The 14,311-nt window shown below is 34.0% G+C and overlaps 2 protein-coding genes across 2 annotated transcripts; both read left to right on the top strand.

The window, feature by feature from the left end:
• The first annotated feature begins 2,497 nt into the window (after positions 1–2,497).
• On the top strand, positions 2,498–2,979 carry LOC133327661 (LIRP-like). Its single transcript, XM_061536184.1, has 2 exons — positions 2,498–2,753; positions 2,825–2,979. Exons 1-2 carry the CDS (start codon positions 2,522–2,524, stop codon positions 2,977–2,979), a joined length of 387 nt encoding a protein of 128 aa, XP_061392168.1. The 5' UTR covers positions 2,498–2,521.
• A 7,309-nt stretch (positions 2,980–10,288) lies between these two features.
• LOC133327660 (glycerophosphocholine phosphodiesterase GPCPD1-like) lies at positions 10,289–12,427 on the top strand. The gene has a single exon (XM_061536183.1). The coding sequence runs from the start codon at positions 10,289–10,291 to the stop codon at positions 12,425–12,427; it is 2,139 nt and encodes a 712-aa protein (XP_061392167.1).
• Positions 12,428–14,311: the final 1,884 nt, after the last annotated feature.

Raw genomic sequence — 14,311 nt, 5'->3', positions numbered from 1 at the left:
TCTGTCACCAGGTTTCCTTCTTCATCTCTACAGAAGGATGTGCCTGCACCAAAGTCTTCGGTTTGGTGTTTTACCCGTTGGTAGAATTCACTTCATTCTGACTCCTGTACATATCAATTTGCTCACGCAAATCTTGTTCTTTCTTCTTTTTTCTGAAAATATGTTTCTCCTCTCTCCTTTTCTCCCGATAGTTCTCCATCGCATTACGTGTTGCTACTGTCCGCAGGGTTGCCCTATACGCTGCGTTTTTCATATCAGTAGTATTACGACACTCCTGATCGTACCGCGGATTTCTTTATGGTGGTCATTGGTACCCAAGTGTTGCTTTTGCTGCAGTTTGTAGGGAGTGGGCAATCCTCTGCCACTGTGCTTCTATATTATTATCGGGACAAGGGGTGCTTTCGTCAAGCAGTTGGGTAAGTTGAGCGGAGTAGACTTCTGCTATCTGTTGTGTTTGCAGCTTTTCGACGTTAAATTTCCGTGTTACATTAGATCGCACCTTTGCTGCTAAATTAAGACGGGTGCTTACCTTGGCTGCCACAAGGTAATGGTCCAAATCGATATTAGCTCCTCCGATCGATCGGACGTCTAAAACACTGGATGAATGCCTTCCGTCTATCACAACATGATGTACAATGTTTTTTGCTGCCGCGAAGTCAATCAATCAAGATATTTTCCCTTCCGATTTTTGCATTAAAAACTCCTAGCATAATTTTAATGTCATGGCCAGGGCAAAATATGTGTTTGGTCTGTTCATCTTTGTCTTCGGTCGGAGCATGGGCGCAAATGAGACTGATGTAGAAGAACTTCGCTTTTATACTGATTATAGCAATTCGCTCATCTACTGGATTGAATCTGGAGACGAGGTATTTTATTCTACTGTTAACCATAAATCCGCAGCCAAATTCATGTCTCGTTTCATGGCAGCTATAATACAGGGCGTAATCATCTGATTTACTTACGCCTGTCCCTTTCCATCGCATTTCCTGTAAGGCAATAATATCGGCTTTGTACTTCTTGAGTACATCCGCCAAAGCGAACACTGCGCCTGTTCTGTACAACGTGCGCACATTCCAAGTGCAGATTCGCAGATCGTGGTCCTTTATACGTTTGCGGGTGTCGTCAACATTAGGGGGGTTTGGTTTTCTTTTTCTTTGCTTTTTATGTTTTAAAAATATTTGTTATCATAGATGAACCTTAAATAATAAAAATACACTTTTATTTGTAAACTCTTAAAAATTTAAAAAATCCACGCCTCAGAAAAAATTAAAATAATATAAAAAATCTTGAACCACTAATACTAATATACTTAAAATGCATTGCTTCCAGCTGTAATAATTCTTCTGCAAATGTGTTTAAAATAATAAAATTGTTTTTTAACAAATCCCGCTTATAGCTCCGTTAGCTCCCTCCAAAGAAATTATTTAACAAAAATTAAATCCGAATCCGAAACTTATACCCTCATGTCTCTGAATCATTTCAGATGGTGTTCATCAGGAAAAAATCTGCCATCAACAGAAAATCTACTCAGCCCACTTTGTCAATTCTAATGGCTGGCCTCCCAATTATTCTCTCAATAGTCGTTGTTATTATGCCAGGATCGTTGCAGGCAAATCCCCTATCGCCACGGTTCAATAGTTCGGATATTGATTTTAAACGTTATTGTGGTCGTTCCATTACGGATCTAATGCTACTTATATGTGGTGACAGTGTTCGCTCAGAGTGTAAGTTTTTTATATTTAGGTTTCCTTCCATCTGATAGAAATTGATGTTTTTCTCACTTCTCTTTCTCTCTCTCTCTCTCTCTCTCTCTCTTGTTTTTCACAGCTGATACGACAGGATCTAATTCACTTAACTTGCGTAATGAAGTCACGGACACAGGGTCAATAGCCAGTTCAGGTTCCATATATGATTGTTGTAGACATCCATGCGGTTATGCTCAGTTAAAATTGTATTGTCGAGGAGGAGAGTGAAGGGAAATATAAATCGTGGCAGGAAATATGGGAGATGGCAGTCCATAGACAATTTAAATGTATCTTCTTAGCTTTATAAACGAATATTTTTTATTTATATACCAAATGAGTAACCTATGATCTTCATATTAGTTTGTAATAATTATTTTTTAATAAGACTTTAAATAAATCGAAATTAAAATAAAACAATTAAAACATATTTTTTAAAAAATCCACGGTTATAGGGAGGGACTCCTAAAAACAATTTTAATTAATTTTTTTTAATATATTTTTAAAAAATCCGCGGGACCCTTAAGAAATAATTTTCTAAAAGTCCACATTTCTCAGGTATTAAAAAATCAACGGTTCGTTCAAAAATATTTAAAAACATCCACTCCCACCCCTGAAAAACAATATTTAAAAAATTGACTTATAGAAAGATTTTAAAAATAATTTTTAAAAAATCCACGCTTATAAAGGGACCCATGAAAAATAATTTTTAAAAAATATTTTTATAAATTATTATAAATATCTAATAAAAATATTTTTGTCTTTACTTTTCTTTCCAGATGACGTTTTCTCAATGTATAATCTCATCGCGTGCGTTAAGTTCATCAACAATCGCGCTCTTAGTCATAATAAGCTTCATTGTGATAATTACCCTGCCAACACCTGCCCGCACACAGCCGCTGACGACACAGTCACGACACGTACCGCATCAGCGTTATTGCAGTACATCGTTATTTGAAGCCATCCGGACGATTTGTAACGGACGTTACAATTCGCTGTCAAATGTTTATCGTAAGTTTTCACATCGCAACAGCAACAACAACAAATATTTCAAACACAACATTTTCCAATTTCCATTACAGCTGAAAGTTTTGGCAATCAGAATCGTGCCAGTCTTTTGAGGCGTTTGTTACCCGATGACGATGTCATTTATAGGCCCTCATTCGGTGGTCCAGTCCATGAATGTTGTCGTCGTCCCTGTGGCTATTCCGAACTGCAGTCATATTGTGCAGACTAAAAATTTTTAGTGTTAGAACCCTCTTCATCTTCTTCACCGCCATCATCATTTGACATATTTTGTATTACATTGTCACTGTCACCTTATATCCTCTACTTCATTGTGTCACTTCTCATTTAGGCTGTTTAGATATTAAGTTTTAAAATATTTAAGTTGTAAAACAAAACTCTCTTTGTTAATATTTCTCTATGTCTATGTCTGTATGTATGTTTCTTTTTTATTAATTAATTAGTTTTTGTCTGTGTCTTGTCGCGACGTTTGCTATTTTTCGTCAATATTTGTGTGTTTATATATTTTTTTTTTAATTTTGTATAATTTTTATTTTTAGCAAAATGTTGTTAGCAAATTTTTATTTTACAAAAAATAATATTCTTATAGAAAACGAAAAGAATAAAAATTTGATTGAAAAAAATCTTAAGAAAATGTAAGTGGTTTTATTTTGACTTTTTAAGCAAAAAAAAAAAAAAAAAATGGACCCTTTAGAAATATTTGAAAATATCGACGATTATAGAAGGACTAAATCCACGCTTATAGAAGAACCCTTTAAAATATTTTTTATAAATCCACGCTTATAGAATAACCCTTAAAAATATTTTTTATAAATCCACGCTTATAGAAGAACCCTTAAAAAGTATTTTTTATAAATCCACGCTTATAGAAGATCCCTTAAAAATATTTTTTATAAATCCACGCTTATAGAAGAACCCTTAAAAATATTTTTTATAAATCCACGCTTATAGAAGAACCCTTAAAAAAATTTTTTATAAATCCACGCTTATAGAATAACCCTTAAAAATATTTTTTATAAATCCACGCTTATAGAATAACCCTTAAAAATATTTTTTTATAAATCCACGCTTATAGAAGAACCCTTAAAAAGTATTTTTTATAAATCCACGCTTATAGAAGATCCCTTAAAAATATTTTTTATAAATCCACGCTTATAGAAGAACCCTTAAAAATATTTTTTATAAATCCACGCTTATAGAAGAACCCTTAAAAATATTTTTTATAAATCCACGCTTATAGAAGGACCCTGAAAAATATTTTGTAATAAACCTACGCTTATTGTAGGACCTTTGGATTTTTTTAAATCGACGCTTATTAAAGGACCCTTCACAGATATTTTTAAACCAGTAAGGAAAGTAGTAAAGTCGGGCTGTACCGACTATATGATACCCTTCACCACTTCAGGTACATTGTATTGTGCATATCAATGTTGCCTCGAAGGAGCATACTTATGTCTTTCTGCAACCAATGATAAATTTAACTTCATTCGGGCAGATTTAGAGTCGTCTGCGCACCATGGGACAAATTTATGGAAAACGATTTATAGCAAAATTGATACACGCTATTCGGCAAGCCGCACTGTTCAAAATTTAATTTCAATCAGACACCCGTTCGAAATACATATGGAAGCTATGGCTGCATCGATGCACAAAACGCATCGAATCTGAACCGATTTTTCCGAAACTTACCACACACATCATTCTAGGCTCAATTCATTCAGCTATGCCAAATTTCGTGCAAATCGAAAGATACATAGGGACTTTGTTGTAGCATTTATATTAAATCGGACGAAAATATATATGGGAGCTATACCTAAATCTAAAATCTTAACACTCACCATTCTACACTCAATTCATTACTCAATCCCAAATTTCGTGCAAATCAAAGGTTATAAATGACTTTGGTACACCATTTAGCTAAAATCGGACGAAAATATATGTGGGAGCTATATCGAAATCTGTACCAATTTTTCCGAAACTTACCACACATCATTGCAGACTCAATTCAGTACGCTATGCAAAATTTCGTGCAAATCGAAGTATATATAGAGACTTTGGTGCACTATTTACCTAAAATCGGATTAAAATATATATGGGGCTATATCTAAATCGGAACCGATTAAGATATTTAACATACATCGTTCTAGAATTATTTCAGTACGCTATGCCAAATTTCGTGTAAATCGAAAGATTCATAGGGACTTTGGTGCACCATTTACATAAAATCGGACAAAAATATATATGAGAGCTATATCGAAATCTGAACCATTTTTTGCGAAACTTACCACACATCATTGCAGACTCAATTCAGTATGCTATGCAAAATTTCGTGCAAATCAAGGGTTATAAATGACTTTGGTGCACCATTTACCTAAAATCGGACGAAAATAAATGTCTAAATTGGAACCGATTTTCAAAGAATTTAACACACATCGTTCTAGACTTAATTCAGTACACTATGCCAAATTGCGTGCAAATTGAAGGATATATAGGGACTTTTGTGTATTTTTACCTTAAATCGGACGAAAATATATGGGAGCTATACCTAAATCTGAACCAATTTCCACGAAACTTAATACACATCACTCTAGACCTTATTTAGTACGCTATGCCAAATGTCGTGGAAATCGAAAGATATATAGGTACTTTGAAGCACCATTTACCTTAAATCGGGAGCTATATCTACAGGGTTGCCCATATTCGACGGACCCATGTTTTTTTTTTTAATCAAAGAAAAAAAATTGGCGATTGGCAATGTTAATCATTTAATTTGTTCCAAGTATATTTCTTTACATCAATTTTTGAATATGATATCTCTCAAATGGCCGCCTCTGGCGTTGATGACGTATTGTGCCCTTTTTGCTGCATTTTCCATCGTTTTTGCCAACATTTCGGCCGGAATAACAGCTATTTCTTCACGATTGTTGTCCTTGAGCTCTTCTACGGTTATTGGCTTGTTAACGTAAACCTTTGACTTCAATATCCCCACAAGAAGAAGTCAGGCGGCGTCAAATCGGGAGAACGCAGTGGCCAGTCCAAATCACCACTTTTCAACATCAAACGGCCCGGAAACAAATTCTTCAGAAAATCGATTGTTATGCGACTTGTGAGCGGTGGAGCGTCGTCTTGTTGAAACCAGAACTGCCTCATACGCTTTCGACGAATAATTGGCATCACAAAATTGGTCATAATGTCGCGATAACGCTCCTGATTGATGGTAACAGCATGGCAATTTTCATTTTGGAAGAAAAACGGCCCAATGACCGTTTTCGCACTAACGCCGCACCAAACTGTGACATTTTCGTCATAAAGAGGCACTTCTTTAATCTCCTGAGGATTTTCAGTGGCGTAAAAACGGTAATTTTGCTTATTTACGGACCCATTCAATGTGAAATGGGTTTCATCGGACATGATAATTTTGTCGTCATCTTCGGCCATTTCGATGACTCTTTGGACCCATTCCAATCGACGAGGCTTGTCCGCAGGCAACATTCTTTGCGTCAATTGAATTTTGTACGGGAACAAATGCAAATCAATGCGAATGATCCGTTGTAAAGTGGACCAAGCCATTCCCAACTGCTGAGAACAGCGTTTTTGTGATGTTCTTGGGGACCTCTCAACACTGGCTCGTACGGCAGTGATATTCTCGGCCGATCGCCTTGGTCGACTTTTATATGGCCTCTTCGGATTAGAAAGAGCCTTACCAGTCGAAAATTGTTCGTATAATCGCTTAGAAGGCGCACTTCTCACATTTTTTAATGTTTTAAAAGCACGTTTAGTTTTCACAATTGGCTTCTTCTGTTGAATGTAAATTTTAACTATTCCAGAGCGCTCGCGTGGCGTGTTTTGGTTCATGGTAAAAATCTGCTTGGACTGACTCTTCAAACGCGGTATGTCATTAAGCGATGTGACATCCCTGTCAAAAGTTATGGCGTTGCCAGATGGGTCCGTCGAATATGGGCAACCCCGTAAATCTGACCCTATTTTTCCCAATTTCAATAGGGTTCGTCCTTGGGCCAATAAATGAGCTGTGCCAAATTTCATCCAATTCGAGTCAAAAATACGACCTGTACTTTGTTTACAATTTAACATGGGCCGACGGACGGACGGGCATAAATCGACTTAAAAAGTGATTCTCAAAAGGAACCATATGTCTATCTCGTTTCCTTTTGCCTGTTACAAACATATGCACAAAGACATAATAGCCTGTACCACAGTGTGGGGAAGGGTATACAAATCCACGCTTATTGTAGGACGCTTAAAAATATTTAAAGAAAATTCACGCTTATTGTAGGACGCTTAAATATATTTAAAAAAAATCCACGCTTATTGTAGGACGCTTAAAAAATATTAAAAAAATCCACGCTTATTGTAGGACGCTTAAAAATATTGAAAAAAAATCCACGCTTATTGTAGGACGCTTAAAAAATATTAAAAAAAAATCCACGCTTATTGTAGGACGCTTAAAAAATATTAAAAAAAATCCACGCTTATTGTAGGACGCTTAAGAAATATTTTAAAAAAATCCACGCTTATTGTAGGACGCTTAAAAAATATTTTAAAAAAACCCACGCTTATTGTAGGACGCTTAAGAAATATTTAAAAAAATCCACGCTTATTGTAGGACGCTTAAAAAATATTTAAAACAAATCCACGCTTATTGTAGGACGCTTAAGAAATATTTTAAAAAATCCACGCTTATTGTAGGACGCTTAAGAAGTATTTTAAAAAAATCCACGCTTATTGTAGGACGCTTAAAAAATATTAAAAAAATCCACGCTTATTGTAGGACGCTTAAAAAATATTTTAAAAAAATCCACGCTTATTGTAGGACGCTTAAAAAATATTTTAAAAAAACCCACGCTTATTGTAGGACGCTTAAAAAATATTTTAAAAAAACCCACGCTTATTGTAGGACGCTTAAAAAATATTTTAAAAAAACCCACGCTTATTGTAGGACGCTTAAAAAATATTTTAAAAAAATCCACGCTTATTGTAGGACGCTTAAAAATATTTTAAAAGAATCCACGCTTATTGTAGGACGCTTAAGAAATATTTAAAAAAATCCACGCTTACTGTAGGACGCTTAAAAAATATTTAAAAAAAATCCACGCTTATTGTAGGACGCTTAAGAAGTATTTTAAAAAAATCCACGCTTATTGTAGGACGTTTAAAAAATATTTAAAAAAATTCCACGCTTATTGTAGGACGCTTAAGAAGTATTTTAAAAAAATCCACGCTTATTGTAGGACGCTTAAAAAATATTTTAAAAAAACCCACGCTTATTGTAGGACGCTTAAGAAATATTTTAAAAAAATCCACGCTTATTGTAGGACGCTTAAAAAATATTTTAAAAGAATCCACGCTTATTGTAGGACGCTTAAAATTATATTTTAAAAAAATCCACGCTTATTGTAGGACGCTTAAGAAATATTTTTAAAAAAATCCACGCTTTTTGTAGGACACTTAAAAAATATTATAAAAAAATCCACGCTTATTGTAGGACGTTTAAAAAATATTTTAAAAAAATCCACGCTTATTGTAGGACGCTTAAGAAATATTTTAAAAAAATCCACGCTTATTGTAGGACGTTTAAAAAATATTTAAAAAAATCCACGCTTATTGTAGGACGCTTAAGAAGTATTTTAAAAAAATCCACGCTTATTGTAGGACGCTTAAACATATTGAAAAAACAAATCCACGCTTATTGTAGGACGCTTAAAAAATATTAAAAAAAATCCACGCTTATTGTAGGACGCTTAAAAAATATTTTAAAAAAATCCACGCTTATTGTAGGACGCTTAAAAAATATTTTAAAAAAACCCACGCTTATTGTAGGACGCTTAAAAAATATTTTAAAAAAATCCACGCTTATTGTAGGACGCTTAAAAATATTTTAAAAGAATCCACGCTTATTGTAGGACGCTTAAGAAATATTTTAAAAAATCCACGCTTATTGTAGGACGCTTAAGAAATATTTAAAAAAATCCACGCTTATTGTAGGACGCTTAAAAAATATTTAAAAAAAATCCACGCTTACTGTAGGACGCTTAAGAAGTATTTTAAAAAAATCCACGCTTATTGTAGGACGTTTAAAAAAATTTTAAAAAAATTCCACGCTTATTGTAGGACGCTTAAGAAGTATTTTAAAAAAATCCACGCTTATTGTAGGACGCTTAAAAAATATTTTAAAAAAACCCACGCTTATTGTAGGACGCTTAAGAAATATTTTAAAAAAATCCACGCTTATTGTAGGACGCTTAAAAAATATTTTAAAAGAATCCACGCTTATTGTAGGACGCTTAAAATTATATTTTAAAAAAATCCACGCTTATTGTAGGACGCTTAAGAAATATTTTTAAAAAAAATCCACGCTTTTTGTAGGACACTTAAAAAATATTATAAAAAAATCCACGCTTATTGTAGGACGTTTAAAAAATATTTTAAAAAAATCCACGCTTATTGTAGGACGCTTAAGAAATATTTTAAAAAAATCCACGCTTATTGTAGGACGTTTAAAAAATATTTAAAAAAATCCACGCTTATTGTAGGACGCTTAAGAAGTATTTTAAAAAAATCCACGCTTATTGTAGGACGCTTAAACATATTGAAAAAAAAAATCCACGCTTATTGTAGGACGCTTACGAAATATTTAAAAAAAATCCACGCTTATTGTAGGACGCTTACGAAATATTTAAAAAAAATCCACGCTTATTGTAGGACGCTTAAAAAATATTTTAAAAGAATCCATGCTTATTGTAGGACGCTTAAAAATATTTTAAAGAAATCCACGCTTATTGTAGGACGCTTAAGAAATATTTTAAAAGAATCCATGCTTATTGTAGGACGCTTAAAAATATTTTAAAGAAATCCACGCTTATTGTAGGACGCTTAAGAAATATTTTAAAAAATCCACGCTTATTGTAGGACACTTAAAAAATATTTTAAAAAAATCCACGCTTATTGTAGGACGTTTAAAAAATATTTTAAAAAATCCACGCTTATTGTAGGACGCTTAAGAAATATTTTAAAAAAATCCACGCTTATTGTAGGAAGCTTAAAAAATATTTTAAAAAAATCTACGCTTATTGTAGGACGCTTAAGAAGTATTTTAAAAAAATCCACGCTTATTGTAGGACGCTTAAAAATATTTTAAAAAAATCCACGCTTATTGTAGGACGCTTAAGAAATTTTTTAAAAAAATCCACGCTTATTGTAGGACGCTTAAAAATATTTAAAAAAAAATCCACGCTTATTGTAGGGCGCTTAAAAATATTTTAAAAAAATCCACTCTTATTGCAGGACGCTTAAGAAATATTTTAAAAAATCCACCCATATTGATGATCCCTTAAAAAGTATATAAAAAAATCCAAGTTTTTTAAAGGACCCTTAAAAAATATTTTAAAAAGAAATCCACGCTTCTAGATATATTAAAAAATTCCTATTTTTAAATATTTACAGGAACCCTTCATTTCAAATATTATCTGTCAATTTTTAAATTTATTTATTAATCCAAAATAATGCATCGTTGGTTCTTTGCCAATGAGGAACAAATTTGCCGGAAACCTAATCCCGAAATAACACCAATATCCGAACCGGAACCTAGTATATCCTCAATAGATGAAATACCAGATACAGAATGGAAATTTACCGTAAAATACAAAGGAAAATTGTGTTCCAACGAAATAATGGCCATAACGGGAAATATAGAAATTTTGGGGAAGTGGCAACTACAACAATGTGTACCAATGGTAAAGATGGAAGAAACTCCCGATTTGTGGTCTTTGACCATCAATTTACCACGAAAGTCGGAGATTTTTTACCGATATTTAATATGTGCCCTGAGTGAGAGAGGTCGTAAGCTGCTACGTTTTTGGGAGACTAATAAAAACGGACGTTTGGTTGGAATCGACGATATCCAGGAATTAGAATCAATGGATTATGATCGGTTTGGTATATGTAAGGGAGTGTATCAAGTCCAGCGTGGTTGGTTAGCCAGTTCGGATATTTCGATTTTACAATTTCGTTTTCAAAAGGCTCCGTTTGTTTTGAAAGAACAGCAGGGAGAGAATTCGATGTATTTAAAACTAAGCCTATTGAAGATGAAGACCAAGGGTGAGGAAGGCGAGCAATCATCTTCATCTAAACTGTGTTGCAATTTATCACAACATTCCGCAAACCAAAAAGAGAGATTTGAGCAAAGTTCCTCCAAACCTTGGGCATTTTGTGAGGTGTCCAATTTGTGCGGTGAAGCTAAAAATACTTTACATTACCAACCAAAATATGGCACCAGCTGTGGTCCCAAGGATATTTTACTTTTCCACATGACCTTGGAGGATATCAGCAACACGGCTTTTTTAATTGATTTGTATAGATATCCTGCCAAGGCCTCTGAGGATATACCACCCTATCATTATGGCTATCAACATGTTCTACCACAACAATTGAAAAATTCCGAAGGTACTCTCACCCTCGACATTATGTGTGCTACTAAACATCGTCCAATTGGTAGCATGACCTTGGAATATTTGATTATAAAACCTCTCTATAGTTACGATTTTAATCTACAGCAAACTTTCCAAATTCCATGGAAGAAGAAAAAATCTCCATTAGTTATTGGCCATAGGGGATGTGGAAAAAGTTTTTGGCATCAGGGAGATATTTTACGGGAAAATACGTTGAAATCTTTTGGCAAGGCCTATGAACATGGTGCAGATTTTATTGAATTGGATGTGCAACTGAGTCAGGATAAAACACCAGTTGTCTATCATGATTTTCAATTGTATATCTCCCGAAAAGAAGATTTAGATCGCCAGGAATTTGATGTAATAAAATTACAATTGGAGGAAGATGAAATCAATTTCCTAAAACCATTTGCAAGAACTCTGAAATCGGGTCTCATAGGAATACCTTTGAATAAATTTCATTATCAGCAATTAAAAGAGGTCCGGATTCATGAAACTTCTTTGGATATGCCCTCCACATCATCAGCATCATCATCTTCCGAGTCTCCATGTCCCAAAGATAATACCCTAAATTTACCCTTCCCCAGTCTTCAAAATATCCTCAAGAAATTGCCCGCAAAACTGGGATTCCTCTTGGATATTAAATGGCCTCAAAGGCTTCGAACCAATAACAACTACGAAGACAACTTCTGTCCCGATTTGGATAAAAACGAATATGTAGATATTATTTTGGATATTGTCATTCGTCATACTGGCAATCGGCGAATTATATGTTCATCTTTTGATCCGGATATTTGTTCGATGCTACGATTTAAACAAAATCGTTATCCTGTCATGTTTACTATACAGCACTCTCAACCAAATCAAATGAAATATTTAGATCCTCGTGGTGATTCGTTAATAGTTGCTTCGTATTTTTCTCAAGCAATGGAATTATGGGGTCTTATTTGCGGGGCAGAGGATATTTTGGAACACCAGCAGGAAATTCAAAATCTGCACAAACGAAATACTCACATCTTTGCTTGGGGTGATTCTGCTCGTTCCGAACAATGTCGTAGATATTTGAAGGCGGCCGATGTGGATGGTATAATTTTTGATCGAATTAATCATGCGACAAGTGAAGAGGATTTGAAACAGACAATTGTCTTAATTGAAATGAAACAAAATTATAAGAAAATGCCATTGCGAAAATAATGGGAATAAATAGTATTTAAAATAATAAGGGTCCATCAATACGTGTGGATTTTTATACCCTTCACCACATTGTGGTACAGGGTTCTATGTCTTTGTGCATATGTTTGTAACAGGCAAAAGGAAACGAGATAGACACATGGTTCCTTTTGAGAATATGCATAGAATCTGAGTCGATTTATGCATGTCCGTCCATCTGTCTGTCCATCTTAAATTGTAAACAAAGTACAAGTCGCATTTATGATCCGAATTGGATGAAATTTGGCATAGGTCACTTATTCGGTCCAAGGACGTACCCTATCGAAATTGGGAAAATTCGGTTCAGATTTAGATATAGCTTCCATATATATCTTCGTTCGATTTAAAGTGAATGGTGTACCAAAGACCCTATATATCTTCCAATTTGCACGAAATTTGACACAGCGTACTGAATTAAGTCTAGAATGATGTATGTTAAGTTTTGTGAAAATTCGGTCCAGATATGAAAATCGGTCCAGATATAAATATAGCTCCCATATATATTTTCGTCCGATTTAATGGAAATGGTGTAGCAAAGTCCCTATATATCTTTCGATTTGAACAAAATTCGGCATAGCCTATTGAGATAAGTCTAAAATGATGTGTGCTAAGTTTCAGTTCAGATTTAGACGTAGTTCATATATATATATTTTCTTCCGAGTTTATGTAAGTTGTGCACTGAAGAGCCAAAGTTTGTCCGATTGCCACACAGTTTTGTACAATGAACTGTAGTTAATATAAATTAATTTCTGGCAAGTCTCATTAAAATCAGTTTAGATTTAGATATAGCTTCTACATATATTTTCGTCCGATTTTACTCAAAATTTTTCGCAACGCACTAAAGTTAATATAACCTAGAAGTTAGATATAAATTCTGCACCAAACTCCCCAGGTTCTTGGTGCACAAAATTTTGCGCAGCGTACTGAAGATACTATAACATAACGTGCGGCAAGTTTTTTTTTTTTTTTTGAAATCGGTTCATATTTAGATATAGCTTCTATATATAGTTTCGTCAGGTTTTAAGTAAAAGGGGAACAAAAGACCCAAAGTTAGGCCGTTTGGTACCACGTTTTGCACAACGTACAGATGTTAGTATTGCCTAACGTTTGTCAAGTAGGAATCGGTTCCGAATGATATTTGCTTTAAATTGATTTACATAATCAACCGTTGAAAGAAGCAACTCTATATCTGACCAAATGAAAAATTTAGTATAGGTTGCAGAATGACATGTTTTTGCATCCTATTTCATTTTCAAAAATGCGACGTCTGTTAGGATTCATCTGTTAAATATACCCAAAGTGGTGAAGGGTATCATATAGTCGGCCCTGTCCGACTTTACTACATTCATTACTGATTTAAAAATAATTTTAAGGGTCCTTCAATAAGCGTGAATTTTTTAAAAATATTTTTAAGGTCCACCAATAAGCCTCGATTTTTTATGAATACTGTTTAGAGTTCAATGTAGTTTCATTTATTCAAGCATATTAGTTGGCAACACTCCCGGTTTGTGTCTTAACTAAGCTCTGTATTTATTCACTAACATTTTCTCCATTGTGAATTATTCTATTGAACCCTAAGTTACCCTTGGCAACCCTTTAAATTTTCCACTTATTTTTATGACAATTCCGTTTTGCTTGACAGTTTTCTGACAAGTGGAGATTAGTCTACTGTCAGATTCCCTGTTAAGATACATCTGCTATTCTATTGTCGGGCGAAGAGAAATGTAAAGGAAAAAAGCAAAACAAAACAGAAAAATAACAAAGATAAACAGTAATCATTCATTATACCGGTGCAAACATACATTCTCACGCATACACTCCCACACACATTAAAATATTTTAATAATATTATTCGCTCTTTCTAAAATT

The sequence above is a fragment of the Musca vetustissima genome, unplaced genomic scaffold (assembly GCF_032173495.1).
Source record: "Musca vetustissima isolate MV318-11 ecotype Yass unplaced genomic scaffold, APGP_CSIRO_Mvet_v1 utg12009, whole genome shotgun sequence".
NCBI lineage: Eukaryota > Metazoa > Arthropoda > Insecta > Diptera > Muscidae > Musca > Musca vetustissima.
The sequence above is the reverse complement of the archived record's forward strand: the minus strand, read 5'-3'. Positions and strand labels throughout refer to the sequence as shown.